Source organism: Dysidea avara, chromosome 7, assembly GCF_963678975.1.
Source record: "Dysidea avara chromosome 7, odDysAvar1.4, whole genome shotgun sequence".
Classification (NCBI taxonomy): domain Eukaryota; kingdom Metazoa; phylum Porifera; class Demospongiae; order Dictyoceratida; family Dysideidae; genus Dysidea; species Dysidea avara.
The window spans coordinates 38,243,970-38,265,535 of record NC_089278.1 but is presented as its reverse complement, the minus strand read 5'-3'; the positions used below and the strand labels follow the sequence as shown (position 1 = coordinate 38,265,535).

The following is a 21,566-nucleotide window of genomic DNA, read 5'->3' as shown; positions in this document are numbered from 1 at the left end:
GATTTAAATACTGGAACAATACAGTATGTTCATCATTCTAGTGGAAGTGTGTGTTTGCAAATAGTAAGATTGAACAGATGATGTAAAGGTCTATATAGAACTGATGCACAATTCTTAAGGCGTTGAGGCCCAATACAATCAATACCTGTAGCTTTATGAGGATCAAGAGAAGCAAGTGCATTGTAAATATCATCTTCAGAGAATTCTATTGAAATTAGGTGATGGTGGACATTGGTATCAAATGATTGATTGGTTGATGGTACACTAGTGACTTAGTCTAGTGTTGCTGGTTGTAAATACAGGAAAAAAATATTTGTTAAACAATGATGCTTTGTGAATGTTATTTGTGGCACTGTCTCCATTGTAAAACATTGTAGAAGGGATAGAACCGGATTTAGTTAAGTTACGTATATGCTGGTATATTTTTGACTTATTGGAGGTGGCAAAATCGTGAATTAATTTGGATTCATATGTAGAGCGTGCAGCCAAATTCTCTTCAGCAATTTCAAACTCAGCAGCTTGGATGCGATCTTTAATATGTGACATTGGAGATCATGAATTATATCTTTTTGAGGGAGCGGAGACATTTGATCTTATGTTTTAAACTTGGAGTAAACCATTTAGGATAAGCATTAGGTTTTATCATAATTTTAGGAACAAACTGGCAAATAGAGTCCATTAAAGTTTCCTTAATAAAAGACCAGATAAATTCTACATTATAGAAGAGTGGAAACATGGTGAAAAATCTATATGTGAGAGATAGTCATTTATTAACTCAAAGTCTGCTTTGGAATAATCTAAAATGCTAATGGTATCACTAGCTGGGATGTCTTCACTGTTGTGGGGTAGACTTAGATTAAAAGTAAGGGCATGGTGGTCAGATACTAGTAACGGGTTGTTCACTGCACAGGTGTAGTAATACTGTCATCAATGTTTGTAATTATAAGATCCAATATGTGACCTTGAACATGAGTAGGATGTTCAACAAGTGGGTGAGATTGTGTTCAAAAATTAGGTCACATAATTTTGAGGAAAACTCTGAGTTGGCACTTAATGTTGACCAGTTAACATCAGGGGTATTAAAATCACCCATTATAACAACAGGTCCATCCTCTTGCAGTAAAGTAGAAACAAATGAAACTAAGCGATGTTGGTAATCTGGCCTACTGTTAGGAGGATTATACAGTACACATATTCTAAATGGTTTACTGGACAGGACTTCAACAGCAACTACTTTAATATCATCAGGACTGGGTAAAATTCTGCTTGGAATATTCATGTCAATTGCCAGTATGACACCACCACCATGGGATGACCAGTCTTTATGATAAATAGCATAATTAGGTGGAAAATTTCAGTATTATAAATATGTTCTGAAAGCCAAGTCTCAGTCAAACCATAAATCTTGTAATTAGATGTATGTACAAACGTATTAAATTGTTTCAACTTGTTAACAATACTTCTAGAGTTCCAGAGATAAATCGGTACGGAGTCAGATGACAACAAATGAGATTGGTACAATTCATTAGTGCTTTGGTCAGTGTTTGGGTTATCAAGAATTCCTAGATCAATTAAGTTGAGTGATTGGGCAGAGGCCGCTACACTTGCTGAGAGTGATTGGGTAGAGGCAGCAGGTGGGACACCTGCAGTCATGTTAGATGTCTAGGCTGATGTTTTACAATGGAGCCATTCTTTATTATGAGGTCTGTTCCCCTTGTTGTCTTCGCTGTCTCAGTTCGTCAACTAGCTTCTTGTGTTTGGCCCTTTCAAATTTTGTCATGTCTGGTGCAACATAAACTTTTTAAAGTTATCATGAAAACGAAGGCGAGGAGCATTGGATAAAACAGATAATTTAGTATCTTCTGAGGCAAAGCATACAAGCAGAGGTCTCACTCTACTACTGCCTTGCGACCAATATGATACATTTTCTGAATGTTTGCATCTACATCGACAATAGCTTTGCACAGGTCAGCAAAGGTTTGTTCATCTGATGACTGATTTGGCACTCATTGAATATAACTGCTATCAGTGATTACGTCAGTGTTGACCATGAAAATCTAATGACAAAAATGTCACAACCTGTGAAAAGTAAAGTTTTCATTGGGTGGCACCAATGAAATTTTATTTTCATAGCATTTTAATTGGGTAAATTAATGAAAAAACAATGAAAATTCCATGAAAAGCATTTCAGAGTTTTCAGTGGTAATTTTTCATTGGATTTTCACTAAATTGTCCTATGAAAATAAAATTTCATCGGGGCCACCCAATGAAAGCTTCAGGTTAAACATCTTTTTTCATGGACAAAATCTCCAGTAGTATTAAACTATAAGTTGTTAATTAGTAAAGTATGGACATGTGACCTGACACTATTAATTTTACAAAGTTGTGAGAATTGTTATTGCTTAATAAGCACTCGTATAGCTAACACTTGGAGTTAGCTTCTGGAGACCTAACATTGCAGTAGTAGTAATCTCAAGCCATTACTTATCATGTTTTAGTTACATCATGTTTCTGACTCCCTGTATTCACAGGCTTTAAGTCTTCTCACAGGTTCCTAGTGGGATAGCATTCACAGACATGATGATTGTGGGATATGGCCTATGGATATAGCCTATGGCTAGATATTACATGTTACATACTGAAATAATATAAGTTTATTTACATATTGTTTTAGTAGTTAGCTATTACCCAATTATAACATGCTTATACAGTTCTCAAAATAACAAACACTTATGCTACTCTGCAGATTAAACCTGTAGTTCATAGTACTACCTGTACATTATCAACGCTGTTCTACTACTGATGTGTATTCAAGGTGAGATTAGTAGTGTGTGAAGCATGTTAGCTAACATGCCCCCTAAAACAATTGACTCTTCTTTTCACGTGCTTGGCAGTAAGTGCCAACCATAGTAAACATTACACTAGGCAGGGTTTCTGAGGTTCCCAGAAACTGGTCAAGCATATTCAGATGATTTTGTATTGATTACAAAGATATCAAAAGGTTCAGATGGAAATACTCTCTAATACAGTGGCGGTTCTAGACCTGACCTGACGGGGGGAACAGCATGACTATTGCTGTATGGCTATAATATAAAGTAGAATTTCCATGACCGCCTGGCAGACTCCTTTAAGCATTCGAGCGTTAATCGGATGGATGGCTGCAGGTTCCAGGTCCAGTCATGGATTTTTTCTCCTTTCTCCGTCTTTTCAAACACACTTTATGTAACAATTTAAAAAACAGGCTGTAGGACCAGGTCTTCAGCACTTGTGCTGTTTCAGGGGGTCTGGGAGTACAACCCCAGGATTTTTTCAATTTGAAGGCTTGAAAACAGCCTAAAATTTATGCTAAAAACATAACAACAATGCCAATCTATACTGCAACTTTTCCCCAAGATTCCCCTCCCCCCTTAAAATTGCATATGCTCTAATACAGTAAACTATTCTAATAGAGCAGTCAGATTTTGTTAAAGTCTAACATTGTATCTCAGAGTATTTAAGATCTAAAATTTTCCTGAGGGAATGGCATCCTTGTTTGTTGTATGACCTGCATGCTTCAAACTTCACAAAGATCCACTTCACTCTTTAACCTGTTCTTGATGTACTACAAGTATAAGCAGCCTTTTAAAACAAAATTATGTTTAAAATTCAACTGAAGATAAATTGTTACCAGATTCAATCTCAGAATACAAAAACATCATCATGGGGTACATGCCCCCAGACCCCCTATATTTATTTTAAGCAAGTGTGCTGCATGCAACAGAAAATTTGGAAACAAAATTCCTGGAGCCACACCCTAGACATCGGTCAATTCAGTGTAGCTAAGAGGAGGGAGTGCTGATTGCCAGGTGTCATTTTGAGCTGTTTTCATCTTAGATTTCCATGCAAGTACTTTGCTGATAGAACTTCCACAAAATTATACTTAATTGCCAGTGAGCAAAATGTGCTCATGACTATCATAGATAGAACTTATGTAATGATTTAGATTACACCTCCGCGTTATGATTCCTGAATTATTTAAGTGATTCATTTTCAGATCTTTGCAATGTTCTATCAGGAGTAACCAGGGGAGATTAGATTATGATTATTGATTTCCGTCAAAAGACAAGGGTTATAAAAAAGGCAAAGTCTGCAATCATGCTCCCCTTACAGAGACATACATACAGGTACAAGTACAAAAACAATCATAAATAAACTTACAACAGAACATGAGACACAAAAAAACCTATACAAGAACAAGACAAAAATAAATGAGGTCAGTTAGTTAAAAAGAAAATGATGAAATGCTAACCGGAAAGGGACTGATTTGGTTATGTAGACAGGTCTGAGTTCCAAAGGAATGGAAAAAATAAATAACGATACTCATTGATGGCAGATGATGTGACAAGTGACAATGAATGAGATCTAGTACAATTGTTATAGAATTTAAAAGTGAATTAAATGGGATGGAGACCCTGTTATGTAAAATGTCATGTACTTGAGCTATATAGCAAGGTACAACCGACGAGAATGTAGTGAAGTCCACCTTAGATCCTGTAGACAAGAGGTGGTAGGTTTGACCAGGTACAGGTATGAGGATTCCATCTGCCACCACACACCCAGTGTGCAGCTCTTTGCTGAATTGCTTCCAGTTGAGCGGTGTCTCTTTTGCTGAATTGCTTCCAGGTGAGCAGTGTCTCTGGCAGAATATAAATACCATACATGTGTAACATATTCTAATAAGAGTCTAACAAGGCAATTATAGGCAGCACCCTTAACAGTAGATGAACTTGCAAAAAGAGTGTGTCTCAAATAGTTGAGTGAATAGGAGGCTTTTGCTGATATGTGTGTTTAACATGATCACTCCATTTCAAATGAGAATTTATGTAAATCCCCAAGTATCGAACTACTGATTCAGATGGAATTGGTTGGTCATTAAGATGGTATTTACAATAGGGATGCCACAACATAGAAATTTTTATGTCACATGTCACAGAGGTTTATGTCACGACATGTTGTATGTCACAATGTAAGCAATTCTTAAAGTTTCACAACTGAAGCTTTTACTTAAGAAACTGTATAGCTATTTTGATGCAAAAATATCAACTTAAAACATCAGCAATATTAACTATGACATTAACAACATTGCTAATACTTGTCATATTTATTGTATCAAAGTTGAATGGAAAAGTGTGCATTATTAGGAGATATTGATGTCACGACATAAAGAAACCTATGTCATATCATATCATGGAGCTTTATATCACGACATGTCGTATGTCACGACTATCGATCATGGCATCCCTAATTTATAAGTCGGTGGGGATCTCTTAAAAGATATACACTGAAATACATTTCTGTGGATTCTATCTGAGTTGCCACAACTGTGACCATTGATATATTTTGGTCAAATCTTCTTGAAGTAAGTCTTCATCACCAGTTGTAACAATTTGCTTGTATAGGGCGGTGTCATCAGCAAACAACTTAACAATACTATTAGAAATAATATGATGGATTTCGTCAATATATATTATAATAAAAATAACACGGCCCAAGAACAGAGATCTGAACGAAGAGGAAGCCATTCTGAGAAGCTACCATTAACAACTCTTTGATAGCGATTAGTGAGTTAAATAGTGTTGTTTTAGTTCTAAGGAACTAGAACTAAATCTAGTTTTAGTACAGCAATTTAATTCTAGTTCTAGTACACTAGAACTAAACTAAAATACTTTCAAGTTTTGGTTCAAAAACTAGAACTAAACCAAAACCTTTAAAACTTTTAGTTCAAGAACTAGAATTAACTAAAAGGTTTGTCAAGCAATCCTACATAAAAGGGTGTTGTACACTATAACCACTTTACACTTTTCTTTGAAGATGGTGATGCCTGCAAATGCTACCATAAACATTGTCAGAGGAGGTTGGACATGCACACATGAGTGCATACATTTTGTATTGAAAGTTTAACCAAGCATTCACAAAAGTTTTCACAAGTATCATTCGAGAGTGCACTTCAAGTTTAGTCTATTCTGCCGGTCAACCCCATTCAACCCCACTACTCCAGGCACGTAAATTGCTCTTGAAATCTACAGGATCACATGTGTAAGCATTCGCTGGGTGGAATCCATGTTTAATACTATAGGGACGCCCTATGTACATGTATTTAAACACAATGATTGTCGAAGAAAGCAATGTGCATGCTAACAAAGCCTCTCAGAGTATTGAAAAAGAAGAGCGGATGCTGCTAGTTTGGCCTTACAGAGAATCGAAAAGAGAATTAGAAACTCGCACACCCACCTTGCAATAAGAATTTGCTGTTCATCTTAAGAAGCACAAGGTAACATGTAGTGGGGATATTGCTAAGCATTTCTTCTATCACTTACTCCTCGTCATATATTAGAATTATGCAATAAACAGAAATAAATTTCAGAAGTGCTTGTATTGTGTCCAACCTCCTCTGAAACATTGCTATTCAGCATTAATTTTGCCTATTTAGGTTATTTAAGCTCAGTTCTATTAGAGCTTTTGTTCATTTGTGCACAATGGTAAGTGGAAATAGTGCTGAACATCAAAACACCAAATCTAAAGTTTCTGGAAGTCTAGGGGGTGCTACCAAGGTTAGTATAGGTGAAGATATCTAACACTAAAACTAACACTAACTAAAATGAAACTAATACTAACTAAAATTACAGAAATATGGGGTACCAGAACTAATACTAACTAAAACTTTGGTGGAATTGGGGTACTAGAACTAAAACTAACTAAAACTATGGCAGAATTGGGGTACTAGAACTAGAACTAAACTAAAATGAATTTGCTGTACTAAAACAACACTAGAGTTAAACCAAGAGAGTAGATTTCCCTTGATACTAAAACATTCAAGCTTAAGTAACAGGCGACAATGAGAAACTGAGTCAAATGCCCCTTAGCTAGATTTAACAATATACAGTAAACTGAGTTCCATCCTTCAAGGCAGAATGCCCAGTCATTCATTAATTGCTGAAAGCAAGAGTGACAGTTAAGCATTTATGGTGAAAGCCATGTTGGGAATCACTAATAAGATGTTTGCATGGGAGTGTCCTTGGACCTCTACTGTTTATCATTTTCATTAACAATTTACCAGAAAACATTCAATTTGCAATCCCCTTCATTTACGAAAATGACACCAAGTGTTTACAAGAGATCAGATCTACTGATGACACAGTAAAGCTACAATCTGACATTAACAATGCCTCCAATTGGAGTATCTATTCTTTAATGCATCTAAATTTGTTCTGGTCAAAAGACACAACAACACACCATCTGATATATATTGTCAATGGAAACCCTATACCACATATCTACAAGCTACAACACGATGACCTTGGTGTGACATTCTCAACTGACTTTAGCTGGTCATCACATTATAAATCTATCTCTGCAAAAGCTTATCTAATCCATCAGAAGAACTTTGCATTGAAGCAAAGAAGAAATCTATATGTTGCACTAGTATGATTCCAACTAATGTACTGCTCACAAATATGGAGATCTTAACTGATAAAAGACATTACAACATTAGAAAAATGAAGAGCTACTAATAATATCTTAAATGGCTATAACTCAACTTATAAATCCAGCTAAACCGGCTTCTACCACACTAATGTACATCTTCACACTCAGTGATCTAATGTTTCTGATAAAATCAATAAAATCACTATCAGATAACTTTAACATCAAGGACCACATCGCCTTCACAAGTAATTCCACAAGATCAGGAGCAAAACAGTAGCAGAGTGTTTTCTACTTACTGGCTATACATATCTCATTACCTACCAACACAATCACTGAATAACTGATTATTAATGGAACCACTTTTCTAACAAACCCCCACATTTCACATTTCACATTCTATGTTTATGCTATCGATGTTCCAAAGAACCCATTCCCACAAACTTTAATGACTGTTTTATTTATTTATTTTTTCTCTCATGGATGTCAGCACTAGTTGCCTTTACCATACACACCAATACATAGGCTGATCTAGGAGACACTGTCTGGGGGGCTGGGGGGATAAAATCCACTAATTGTATAGGAGAAGAATGAACTTTAGTACACAAGTTATATTCCTTTGACTGGTATAGCTGGATGAATGAAGGAGAGACTCTAGTTGGATATCTTCTAAGAGAAGTTTTAAAATTAGGCCTCCTAAGAATTTGGATAGCTATTTAGCTAACAAAATGCATACTTTCAAAGCATATAAAATTGGTTAGATAAACCTGCTTGATGGCCAAGTGTACAAGAGCATAAGGTAGCATTGTAATGGGAAATTACTATGAGAATTGTGACTGTTCTATTAGAGTATTTTGATCTTGAGCACAAAAAATAAAATTATAAAAGTGCATTTATAATGGCCGTCTTCTACTTACCTATTGGCTTTCTGTACTTCTGAATACAGTGTAAATGCATGATCCCTATTTCTGGTGCTGTAATTCAATAGCTGTAACATTTGTTGTCCCCCAGTGCACAGTCCTCAACCTCTTGTGTTCCTGTTGTACATAAATGGCATCACCACCAACATAAACGAATAATTGCAGATAACTGTCTTTTGTACAGAATTATTAACTCTCCAGAAGACACCATCATTCTCCAACAAGACCTAGATCAAATCTCAGATTGGGTTAAAATATGGCAGCTTAGACTAAATGTTACAAAATGTGCACTAATTCAACGTAGCAGATCTCTAACACCAATATGTTCACCACTATACGCTTAATAATTCTCTTCTAAAAGAAACTGACCAGCACCTCTACCTGGGGATCATGCTGCATAAGACATTATCATGGTCGTCGCATATGCATATCTAAGAAAGTATCTAAAACTTTAAATGTTATAAAACATAATCTGAGTGATTGTTTAAGAGAAGTAAAAGCACAAACATATCTTACTATGGTAACACCCCAAAGGGAGTTCACCTCAGTTGTTTGGGACCTGCTATATTGTTGATGTGGACAAATTGGAAAAAATCCAGCGTAGAGCAGCCAGGTGGGTCATCAGTGATTACAACAGAACTAGCTCTGTGACACAAATGTTAAATCAACCATCTTGGACTACGGACACGACAATAGATATCTAGACTGCAACTGTTCCACAAAATTCTCATATCCTTATCAATTCCCCCATATTATCAATCTGTAGAGAGACAAACAGGACACTGTCATCCATCCTGCCCCACCATCAACAAAATCATTTTACTCAAGATCAATCAAAGAATGGAGAACTGACTATACCTGTATTTTAGAGATGACAAATTATGATGTAACATACAATCACACTTTACTAACAATCAGCACCACACTAGTATATAATTGTACCTAATACCATGGAATATATAATCTATGCTAATGAGAGAGATAAACATCATAATAATTGACAATTACATGAACAAATAATTACAAGGGGTCAGGAGTCCAGTCTCAGGGTTACCAAGTTATTACTAAAAAGTATGGAGCCCTGGCAAGACCAAAAAAAAAAAAACTACATACAAAACTAAACAATTGTAACATGGCTTCTCAACAGGTAAACAGATCAACTACATCCCAAACTGTAATTCCCCTTTTTTCCTGAACACACCAGCAGTGACTGCCCAGTAATCATAAATAAATCATAAATCAGTCCAAGGGGCAACAGTGGGAGGGGCCAGGGGTACAAAGTCCACCTGTGCTTTTTTGTACGCGCATGCAAGCTGTAAAGCTAAGTCGAGCTTTCAGTTAAGCGGAATTTCGGATAATTAGATTTCCGATTTTCTCACGTGCTTATGCTAAATAGTGCTCACCTTTGTATCAAATTGCGATGTCTGCTAAGGTAGCGATAGTGACGGGGTCCAACAAGGGAATAGGACTAGCTATAGTTCGTAGAATGTGTAAGGAGTTTAGTGGTGATGTCATATTAACAGCCCGAGACGAGTCACGTGGGAGGACAGCAGTCACACTACTGGAGGGGGAGGGGCTGCAGCCTAAGTTCCACCAGTTAGATATTGACTCACGTGATTCTATTGCTGCATTTAAAGAATTCATTGAGAAGAGTTATGGAGGTATATCATATAGGTACTCATTACATGCATGTCATGTTCTACTACTGCACTTGTCAATTTCATGCCCCACCCCCGGGAGTCCCCACACCCCAGGTGGGGATTTGATATTGCTTCTTGTCCCCACCCCTGGGGCAATCAACAGTTATCCAATTCACTGACCGATTTTCGGTAGTCGCATTTCTAAACAATAAAATCACACTTGCTATAATTTTACTAGCTAGCTACAGGGCAGGTTTATTACTAGTCGCATGCATGACATATGCACTTAGTCATCCTTGAGGTGTTGTCAAATCCCCTACTATGGGGTGGGGACATAGTGGGGGATTTGACAGTCGATTTTGCCCCAGAAGTAGGGAATTTGACACCAAGATTTGTCAAATCTCCTTGATCCCCCCCTCAGGTGAGGCATGAAATTGACAAGTGCATAACTAATCACTATATAACTATAACTAACCAATTGTAATTATTTTAGGCCACTGGCACAGGTTGCCAGTGGACCTTCAGCATACCTGTAGTCACCAATCTGTTGTAACTATGTACCATTGTAATTCTGTATGCTGTAAAGTCAAACCTAATAAATACTGCACACATGTACGGTGTATCCACTACAGGTCTGGATGTACTGATCAACAATGCTGGGATGGCATACAAGAAAGCCTCAACTGCTCCCTTCATTGAACAGGCTACCAATTCAGTGAGGACAAACTTCACAGGGACCCTGCATTTCACAAGGGCAGTGTTACCTCTCATGAAGCCACACAGCAGGATTGTGATGGTGGCATCGAGGGCAGGCAAATTGAATATAGTTAAGCCTCATCTTCAGAACCAGTTCTCATCCCCCAGCCTCACAGAGCCACAGTTAGTATCATTAATGGATCAGTTTGTACAAGATGTTGCAGCTGGGAACCATGAAGCTAAGGGATGGCCAACAACAGCTTATGGTGTCTCTAAAGTCGGTATGATTGCTTTCACTAAGATTATTGCTCGGGAGATGACTGCCAGTGGGAAGATAGACATCCTTGTAAATGCTTGTTGTCCAGGGTGGTGTAGGACGGACATGGCGGGTGACAATGCCACACTGAGTGCAGACCAAGGAGCCGAGACACCAGTACATCTGGCCTTGCTACCTGCTGGTTCCCCTACTGGTGAATTCTGGGGGGAAAAGAAAACAATCCAATGGTGACTGATGTTGATTAATTAGACTGAAGGCTATTACAGTACACTACTTTTTAACAGTTAACACAATTATTAAATAGTGTGTACGTGTGATGGTTTAGTATGTTATTTTCCTCTTCCTTGACCAAAACAATCCTGAGGAGATCCAGGGGGCAACATTGCCAGATATACAGGTGTTTCTGCTCCCTGGTCAGCACTCAAAGGGGCACTGGGTCCTCCCATGTCAGTTCTAACCCAGCCGGGACAGCATACGTTGACCATGATGTCTGTTTGATTGCTTGATGACAGCTCACGGGCTAACACTCTGGTCAAGGCATTTATTCCAACTTTAGAAACCCCATAAGCTGATGACGACCATCCGTTAGCTTCGTGTTTACCAGCTGCAGCATCTTGTACATACTGGTCCATCAATGCTGCCAACTCTGCTTCTGTTAAACTGTCTGAAGAGAACTTCTCCCGAAGATTTGGTTGCAATATCTTCAGTCTTCCGTACTGTGAGGACACCATTACAATTCTACCATGAGGCGTTACGAGGGGTAGTAAGGCCCTGGTGAGGTTTAGTGTACTAGTAAAGTTAGTGTTGATGGTGGAAGTAACATGATCAGACCAGGACACACCAGCTGGTTGTTGATATCCTATAGCAGCATTGTTCACCAAAACATCAACACCTAGAACAGAAAACACTACATGTAGGCATTGTAGGGCTTTACAATATTAGTGTGGTCCCACTTAGGTGTAAAATTAAAAGGTGCCATCAGGAACATTTTAGTATAAAACCATTCCAAATTGATTTCCTGTGTAAACACAGGAAATCTATTATCCGTAAAAGTGTTTCTATGATTATTATACAGAAATACTTGACATTATGTTGTTTAGGTTGTAGACCATAAATATCTTGATAAATGTAATTATTTTACTTGTGTTAGACTTGATTTTTAGAAAGGGTAAAAAAATGGAATTTTCTTGGCTTGCTAGAAAAGTCATGTAGGCAGTGGATGAGAAACAAGCTGTCAATTTGGAGTGGCCTAATCACAGAGCCATGGATCTGTGGACTATGATCCCAGGACAGTGCTTCAAAGTAATGAAGTTTCCCTCTACATCAGTTGAGAAACATGTGTGCTTGTATGTGTAGACTAAATATGGTCTACCTCCATAACTCTTCTCAAGGGATTCTTTGAATGCAGCAATAGAACCACGTGAGTCAATATCCAGTTGGTGGAACTTAGGCTGCAGCCCCTCCCCTTCCAGTAATGTGACTGCTGTCCTCCCACGTGACTCGTCTCGTGCTGTTAACATGACGTCACCACTAAACTCTTACACATTCTACGAACTATAGCTAGTCCTATTCCCTTGTTGGACCCCGTCACTATCGCTACCTTTGCGGCTTGAGCCATCATAGATGATGAACGAAGGTTTGTTTACAATTTAGTGCCTCCAAGGTTACGCAACTATGCGTTTACATAAACACGCGCACAAGAAATTATTTATTTGTATTGCAGGGTGTGGCTGCTGAATTTTAGCAAAATACGATGGCGACAGACTCACCGTTCACCCCTACCCAGCATCCATTCACTGGTTCTAACTACCCGGATAAGAAAGCCGTGCTGTCTGCGTATCGCAGGATGGTAAGGAACTTAATGAAACTCCGATGTTGCTATGCATTTTAGTTCCACGTCAGGTCGCTACACATATCGAGACTGCTGAGGCACGGGAATCTTTGCAGCAAGCACTGAAAGATTTTCATTCGTAAGTTATGGACGCGCGCACACACACGCACGCACGCACACCCCCCCCCCCCCCCCCCCCCCCCTCCCGCTTGTCTGGAGACCATTGAGATCATAATCTTCGCCCCAACCCTCCATGGAAGCATAGATATACTATAAAGTATATTGTATCTATGATGGAAGGTACACATTCACATGTACCCTGCCAAAGGATGCTGAATAACCCATTTACAAGCCATTAATATAGGCTAGGAGAGAGAACTCACCTATACAGGCAGTGCCTTTACCGGTAATTAATAATACTAATACTAGTCAGGGGACACTGAGTAATCTATTTTACAAGTTATTGGAACTTAGGCAGGGTGAGAGGACCCCTAGGAGGGTTGATAGGCCGTAGACAATTGCAAGGACTTTAGTCATAATATAAAGCCATCTTGTTAACTTGCAAGGCCAATACAAGGGGACCCTACCTCATGTGGCAATGCCAGGGGTGCTGCCATTAACCACCTACAGGTGATGAGTTACTGTACGTGTGTCCGCCACGGGGGGGCTGGCTGTGGACACACACATGCACGCACACGCGTGCACACACATTCCTTCTCTGCTACCCCCTTTGGGTCATTCTTCTTATTCTTTATTCTTATCCTCTTTACCAGTTAGGCACTGGAGGGCGTACACAGAAGGCAGAGCCTGTACGAGGTGTTTACCCATAGTCAGGAACCTACACGAAAATCTTTGAGCTAAATATCCTAAAGTGAAATGGGACAAATACCTAGAAGGGCTGAAAAAAAAAGGCCAACCCCATCATGACTTGATCCGCAAGCCACCCGATTCCGGGTCATGCGGCCTTCCTAATTGGAAGAGACAGACAGCAGCAAAAGTGGACAGTCATGCCACCAGCACACACCTGGTTTACTGGCAATGGTCATGGCACAGCTCCAGAGGACCCATTGAACTCCAGCAGCAGCATGTGCCCTAACATTATGACAATGTCTACCTAGCTGTGCCTGTCCTAAGTGCTGACTTCAGTTTCCCATGGGAGGCTTGCAAAACCTCCACAGGGGCACCAGGTTGGTGTGTATCAAGTGATACCATCAGGCAGTATCCTGGACTTACCTCGTGATTGTCATCAGCTTAGCTGGCTAAAGGCCGTTGCCCGTGGTGGAGGTACTGACCAACATAGTGTTAATAAAATGCCGACCCACACACCTACACACAACACACTCACAGATGCATGCACTCACACACACACACACACACACACACACACACACACACACACACACACACACACACACACACACACACACACACACACACACACACACACACACACACACGTACGCATGCACAGAGTCTCATGTGGCCACGCCACTTATTCTCTTTGTTATTGGGTATATAGGGAGAAAAGAGAGTTGGATTTCACATTTGTCTTGTCACCACCCGAATAAATGTTAACAAACAAAATATAGTAATTATTATGTTTTCAAATAGTAAGCACTTGAGTCTATGAATCACAAGCATGCATTTGAATTAATTATCAATATCTAAATCTGCTTTAGAGTTTAAAGTCTTTTAGTGATTCTTGGGTAGGTAGTTGTTGTGCTTTGATATTTTTATCACAATGGAGTTTAAGCACACGGAGCCAGTAATACTGCATCATCATACTTGTGACATAACCTCGTGACAGGTCAAGATGAGAGTACAGATCAGACTCTGTCTCTCTATACCCAGTGACAAAGAGAAAAAAAAGCAGTCTCTGGCCATACCTGGATCTGAACCTGGACTGGATAGCAGGCCACCATAAGGTGATGTCTGTCCTTCTGTCTAGTGGCAGACTGAGTTGATAAAAACCATCATGATCTTCCATTCATAAAACACTTATGTCTTGCCATATCCTGGAGCCTTGAAATGTTCATTCATCTGGTCATGCATACATACAAACGCACACAGTGACACGCACAGTGACACACACAGTGACACGCACAGTGACACACAGTTACATAATCATTACTTCCAGGTCACTAGCTGTTGAAGACCTGATGGATAGTCTAAAGAAAGTTCTTAACTCACCTCGTAGAAGACCAGTATATTTGGCAGTGAGGTAAAGTTGTGTTCCATTCAATGCATGAGGAAGGTTTTAATGTAGTATGTTAAAAGTGGCAACCTTAGTGTATAATATACAGTGTTTGATTTGCGGAGATATGTTGTAAAAGCTGAAGTGTTCACAGGACACCAAAATGTCTCAATGCGGCCACCAATGGTGACAATGTTGTACATCTTTGGTGTCGGGAGATATTTCAGCTTTTACAGAGTACAGCTGCAGGTTTATTTAATGCTTCATTAATTGCCATCAGTTTAGTTTCCGTTGTACACAATTTCATTCCACTGTTTCCAATAAATGTACTCATGTAGTAGTACGACAGGTAGGATTTAACTCTTTACAAAATAAACCCACAATAACACATATCTAGGATTTTGACATGCAGCTAACTTGTTGAGCTGTAGAAAACATGGTTAAGTGAATTTTTCACTGACACGATTATTAATCTCACACTGAGTCATCAATACCATGGCAATGTAATGTGTACATAGTGTCAAATTGACTATATATACTAATTATGTGATTGTCCATAAGCTATTTTAGTTATAGTGTAGCATTATGTGAAATACTGACATATTATTTTGTCATTAATGAAAATCGCTAGAAACACTTTACACAGCTAACATACCCTCAGGCTAATATATGTTTTATGATATATATAAGTGGTAACACTGTAATTTTGAACCAATCATGTCATAAAGCCACAACCCATATTTTAAAGAAAACAACACATTTTAATGTAGATACTGCTTAAAACTCTGTTTAGATATTGTTTGTAGTTGTTTTGAATAGAACTTATAGTTAGATATAGGTATAGGCTATGTCATCAGGGACAGAAAATGTATAGATACTTACCCATTGCTTCATGATAAGTATGCACTGTTTATTCTGCCTTTATACTATTTTTATTGTGATTATAACATGTTATCATCTGTTATAGGGCACTAGTACCATCACGACTAAGAGATGAATATGATTCACTAATACCTCATATTCCATCGTAAGATCACATGATGTAGTGATCACATGATATAACAACACTATTGTAGTAATGAGCACAAGGAGGTGCAGCTGTTCCAAAAAGATGATCAGAGTTTGGGGTTTAGTGTACGTGGTGGACTAGAGTATGGGTGTGGTGTGTTTGTGTCTGAAGTGTTACCATCATCTAAGGCTGCTCAAGCTGGATTGAAGGTCAATAGTTTATTTGTCACTTTAAGACATGGGAAGTTATCATTTAGAGCCTTCACTACTTCCAGGGTGGGAAGGATGCATGAATATAATCTATATCAATCAGGCCATGGTCACACTGGACAAGTGTACCTAGTGTTGAATTTACATACATCAAATATGCATGATATTTTTAGACAAGCTTGGGATTATAACGGTTCTGAGATAATTCTTTAATTTTTTTCACTGGTCATGATCAACTGAATATTCTAATAGAGTGGTGACTGCTCTATTAGGGTACAGAGAAACCTCACTTAACTCATTAATAAGTCACCTCATTATTGAGGCCGATGGTCCTAATAAAAGGCTTCACTATATCTTAATGTTATATTGTATGCAGTACTTCCTTTGGTTATATGATAACATGCTAAAGTTACATACATACAGTAGAAAAGAACTTGTTAGTCTTTACACTAATCAGTATAAGAGATGTGTACGTTGTTTCATTACTCAACAGGTTGGGTTTGAGATCACTCGTGTTAACGGATTCACTCTCAGTGATTCGACACATGATGAGGTGATCAATTTGATGAAGATGAGGAGGAAATTGTTGTTGAGTTGTAAAGGTGAAGGACTAGTAAGACATTGCTCTTATTATCTACCATATTTTTGTTGTTACAGTTGTTGGGATGTTGCCAGAGCAAAAGTGAGTCTATCACTGGATGTTATAAATGATCACGTGGTCTTCACACAGAGGGGACACTCGTGAGATAGTATGGAAGGCAGTCGGTATAGACAGGAAAGTGTCTCGATCACGACTGGTAATAATCTTTGTATAATGACACTTTGAACGGAGCTTAATATTACAAAGTGTCAAACCTTACACATACCAACATACATCAGTATGATTTTTTTCCTGAGCACATCATCAGCAGTGCTGGCTGCTCAGAAATAAATTAGTTCCTATCAAGCTTGCTGATTTTTTTACATCATTTTTTTTCACTTTTAAACCTTCACTGAAACTTTTCCCACTAACCAGTCATCCTAACTATCTCTTGACACATAGGCCAGTGATGGTCCCATCCTCAAGAGCACCAAGAGGATACAGATCACACAAGAGGGGGAAAGCCTTGGGATAAGGTAAGTTTAACATAACAATGACAGTCATGTTAATCCTGCTAATTCTGTTAATCCTGCTAATCCTGCTAACCTGTCTGTACTGGTACAGTATCAAGACAGGACCCAACAGTCAGAGTGGTGTGGTGATAGTTGAGGTGATACCTAACTCATCTGCTGACAATGCTGGGCTAAAGGTAGTGCTAGAACACCTGATGTGTCTGTTGTTTGTTCAGTAAAACAAGAATTATGATGTACATATATAATGATACCTTAGACATTGTTGGTCAGGATACTTGTAGTAGGTCCCATACACAATGATAAGGTGCACTTCATGACCTTGTTATATATTTTGGTCCTATATTAATAAGGTTTCACTGTATTACTAACTATATACTTTGGACATTACATGCTGTCTGCAATGATCCTTTCAAGTTTGCATGCAAGTTAGGCTGAAATTATTATATCTGCTAGCCTCAAAGCGTTGAGTGTCCTCTTCCACAATAACTGTACACATCATGTGGTTATGTACTGTAGCCGGGTGATGAGGTGATTGAAGTGAATGGAGAAAGTTTAGTGAACATCTCCCATCAAGAGGTACTCCAGTATACACACAATATGGTCACCATGTACTAATGCTAACAGGCTATTGAGCTATTCAAGATATCAGGTAGTTCACTGATGCTGACAGTGAAGGTGAAGGATAATCGTAAGAGAAGTGCTGCTCATGGACAAGGTGGTGGCCATTATGACCCATTGGCTCACCCTCCTGATAACTTTGAGCTCCTTCCTCAAGACTTTGACATTGATGCTGAGATTACACCTGATATTCAGCTAGACTATCACTCAGCCTTTACCCTAAAACCACGTGAGGGAGAACAACCACAGACAGGAAAGGCAAAACAATCCACAGCAGGTGGCAAGGTTGCTAACAGGTTGTCGATGTTGGATATGGAGGCATTACCATCAAAGGGAGCACCAACCATTGCATCCCCAGCTGCCTTAGGATATGGACCTACCCTAGCCCTGCCTACGTTAATGCAGATGGCAAATGCCAAACCCAACACTGATAACAATGATGAATCAAAAGATGCAGACACCAGTGCACAAGATCAGGATATGTCATTGTTAAATGTATCGGGTCGTATCCTTGATGCTTCAATTACAGCACGTCATTCAGTTGACTTCACTACAATAGGGGATGTCCCTACTTCCCTAGCTCACTTGTTTGATCAACAGAAAGGTAGCGGTGGTGACACTCAAGATATGGACAAATTTAACCTCAACATGGATGAGCTACAGAGCAAACAAGAGGAGATGTTGAAGAAGGCACAACAAAGAGAACAAGAGGAAACGGCAACTACAAAAACTTCATCAATTATACCAGAGGAAGATGATGATGCTAGCAAAAAGTTAGCAGAAGATTATCAGAACTACCAGTTCCCAGTTGAAGATGATAGTGATGGTAAACAAGACTCAACTGATGTTCCAGTGACTGTAGGTGTAGACAAGAAACCAGCCAACTCTAGATCTGCCCTGAAGAAAGTGTCTGTGTCTTCTAATATGGAGGTGGGTGTGTTAGCTTTTCATTGTTTTATTACTCATATAACAATACACAAAAGGAACCTAAAGAAAAGTCAAACAAAAAGGCGGGCTTTAAAGACAGGTAATTACCTTATATACGATATAATAATGTGTCACCATTCATGCAATACAGTGTTGAAATAATTGATGATTCTACAGAGACTAATCTGGATGACAGTATAGTTAGCTATCCCAGTGTAGACCATCTCGTAATGGATATTCACCCTAGTAATATGGAAGTAAGCTAGTACCACTGTGACATAACATCATTAATAACAACAGTTTAGTGATGAAGTTCTGAAGGGAAGGAAGGTAGTTTTCCACACTGTACCAAAGGTGGGTAGTACTCTAATAGTAGTATAGTCAGGTATACTGACTTTGTAGGATGCTCCACTGAAAATAGCTATCAGAGGTGGTAGCAATACAGCTCTTGGTGGAAGTATCTTCATATCAGCTATTCGTGAGGGTGGAGCTGTAGCACGTTATGACAAGCTGACTGTGGGGGACCAGATCCTAGTTGTTGATGGTATTAGCTTGATAGATGTGACACATGAAGAGGCTGTGGCTGCGCTACAAAGAGCCATGGACATGGAATCAGTGAGATATTTACAGCAAAGCCAGTTATTGACCTGCCCATTTTACTAGAATACAGAGAAACTTACCAAAAATCTAGAATAAAGATATTATCATGGACTCTTGGTTGTAGCTAATATTAATCGCTAGACTTCAGTTATCCCAAGATCTACAGTGATACAAAGTCCTACACGACATGTATCATAATGTCCACCCTTGTCTACTTTACAAACCAACTCATGTAGTCTGTAGCCCCCTTTAGTCTGGTCATATAGGACATACAAAGAACTACAAAGTCATACACTAATTGAATCCGTATAATTAAGAGCCCATATAATTTATAATTTAGAACCCATACAACTCCTTTTGTGTAATGAAGTCATTTTCATGGTTCGTTGAGACTACCTCATAATTCTGGACCACCCATAAAGTGTTACCTATAACTAGTTATTGATATGTAATTAATATAGCCATCTCTCCCCCTTGCAGACATCAATTGACTTGGTGATTGCAGAGCTGCCCAAGTAAGAGTGATATACAGTGAAACCTGTCTATTTTAATTTGCTGGTCTCTTGAAATATAAAGCAGATGGCTGGATTAGGCAGATCACCAGCTTTACCATTTAGTATATAGTAGACTGGTTTTACTGTGATGTAATGCTTCATACTAATTAACATGTTATATAACAACAGGAAGGAAGCACATGATTATGCGCACCACAGTAGGAGAAGCCATACAGGTGAAATTGTGGTGGTAAATATATCTTAATTTAGTGTACATGCAGGTCACACGTTGAAGACCTCTGATGTTAACAAAGCACACCAGTTCTTGCCCAAGTTCCCATCATAAACTGACTCTGGTAGCTAGCTAATTTGATAATTACGCATGCGTACATTAACACGTGCACATTCATATTACCGGGGGATGGCTTCCGCCAGTGTAGTGTTCCTTTATCCGATAATGTTGTTATCAAGAGAACTCCTTAAAGCGTCTACCAGGGTATGTAGCTGTAATTGTGTTAAGTACGTGATCATAGTGTTACATCCCAGTTATCTTGAATGTTAGTCTCTCAGCGTACTTGTTTCCAGCCCTCTGTCAGCGTCATGGATTCCAGTAGCGAATCGACTGGTTCAGATGCTTTAGAAGAAGGTTGTTTAGGCTTTGTTTAAGGAGTGGGCTGGTTTACTATTGCACGAGTTTGTGTGTGTTCGTCGTGTGGTTTATATTGTCTAACAGAGCTCTCTTTCTCACAGGTATGAATGGCGATGTCAACTCGCATGGCCTACCCTTGAAATTGTTTGCTTATATATCAGAAGTAAAGAAGCGTAGTGGAGTGAAACTGCACGTCGCTCGTGGTGCTCACACGACAAATTCAGACGTTAACAATAATCACGACACTGAAGATATGGATTTGTTCACCCGCCCTCGCAGCAAGAGCGGATTCACACAGGTGACTAGTCCGCTAGCTCAGCGTAGGGCAGTAGCACGTCCCAAGTCAGAGTACATCCCTAATGGTCACTACCAAATTGTGGACTTCAATACAGCCACACATCACAACGGTTACCATACTGATGATGATGATATATTTCATCCTTTAAGAGTACCTGAACATCATGAGACGATAGAACACTACAGGAGAGCTAGTGAACCTGTCTGTATGGATGGGCTGGCTGATAATCGGAATAATAATCACTTGTCGTCTGTCAGTACAAATGGAAGCAGTGATGAGGACGGAGGGTTTGAGTGGGGAGTGAATTATGACAAGGCTCAGAGTGACATTGGTACAATGGAGCTGCGTCATCGGTCACTGGAGCAAGGTGAACTGTTGAAGAAGATAGAAATGTTAGAGAAGCAAAATGAACTGTTAAAACAACAATTACAGTCAGCAAAGACTAGCAAGGATGAGGGAGTACAAGTGCAACAATACACTAAGGTAATGTGTTGTGTTCATGTGTGTGTGTGTGTGTGTGTGTGTGTGTGTGTGTGTGTGTGTGTGTGTGTGTGTGTGTGTGTGTGTGTGTGTGTGTGTGTGTGTTGCAGTCCGTCCCAGAGTAACGGGGTATAGTCTAGGTGTTGTAGG

The 21,566-nt window shown here is 39.1% G+C and overlaps 3 protein-coding genes and 1 pseudogene across 5 annotated transcripts in view; 3 read left to right on the top strand and 1 right to left on the bottom strand.

Moving 5' to 3' along the window:
- The first annotated feature begins 9,734 nt into the window (after nucleotides 1-9,734).
- On the top strand, nucleotides 9,735-11,353 carry LOC136262271 (carbonyl reductase [NADPH] 1-like). Its single transcript, XM_066056491.1, has 2 exons — nucleotides 9,735-10,042; nucleotides 10,654-11,353. Exons 1-2 carry the CDS (start codon nucleotides 9,802-9,804, stop codon nucleotides 11,223-11,225), a joined length of 813 nt encoding a protein of 270 aa, XP_065912563.1. The 5' UTR covers nucleotides 9,735-9,801; the 3' UTR covers nucleotides 11,226-11,353.
- On the bottom strand, nucleotides 9,745-12,712 carry LOC136262273 (carbonyl reductase [NADPH] 1-like; annotated as a pseudogene).
- Nucleotides 12,493-20,464, top strand: LOC136262264 (harmonin-like). 2 transcript variants are annotated; one of them, XM_066056481.1, is made up of 20 exons: nucleotides 12,493-12,630; nucleotides 12,718-12,843; nucleotides 12,897-12,964; nucleotides 14,963-15,046; nucleotides 15,987-16,046; nucleotides 16,096-16,237; nucleotides 16,731-16,839; nucleotides 16,895-16,919; nucleotides 16,968-17,034; nucleotides 17,280-17,353; nucleotides 17,442-17,526; nucleotides 17,867-17,926; nucleotides 17,975-18,898; nucleotides 18,952-18,995; nucleotides 19,047-19,152; nucleotides 19,196-19,249; nucleotides 19,298-19,510; nucleotides 19,976-20,010; nucleotides 20,179-20,225; nucleotides 20,271-20,464. In XM_066056481.1, exons 2-20 carry the CDS (start codon nucleotides 12,748-12,750, stop codon nucleotides 20,333-20,335), a joined length of 2,358 nt encoding a protein of 785 aa, XP_065912553.1. In that variant the 5' UTR covers nucleotides 12,493-12,630; nucleotides 12,718-12,747; the 3' UTR covers nucleotides 20,336-20,464. The 2 variants fall into 2 exon arrangements, with proteins under 2 accessions (XP_065912553.1, XP_065912552.1); XM_066056480.1 differs by having other exon boundaries at nucleotides 12,519-12,657.
- Nucleotides 20,353-21,566, top strand: part of LOC136262259 (uncharacterized) — a 32,066-nt gene continuing 30,852 nt past the window's right edge. The window contains exons 1-2 of one of the 2 annotated variants that reach the window (XM_066056474.1): nucleotides 20,353-20,485; nucleotides 20,740-21,419. In XM_066056474.1, the coding sequence (XP_065912546.1) occupies nucleotides 20,742-21,419 (678 nt within the window). In that variant the 5' untranslated portion in view covers nucleotides 20,353-20,485; nucleotides 20,740-20,741. The other variant, XM_066056473.1, reaches the window with a different exon arrangement.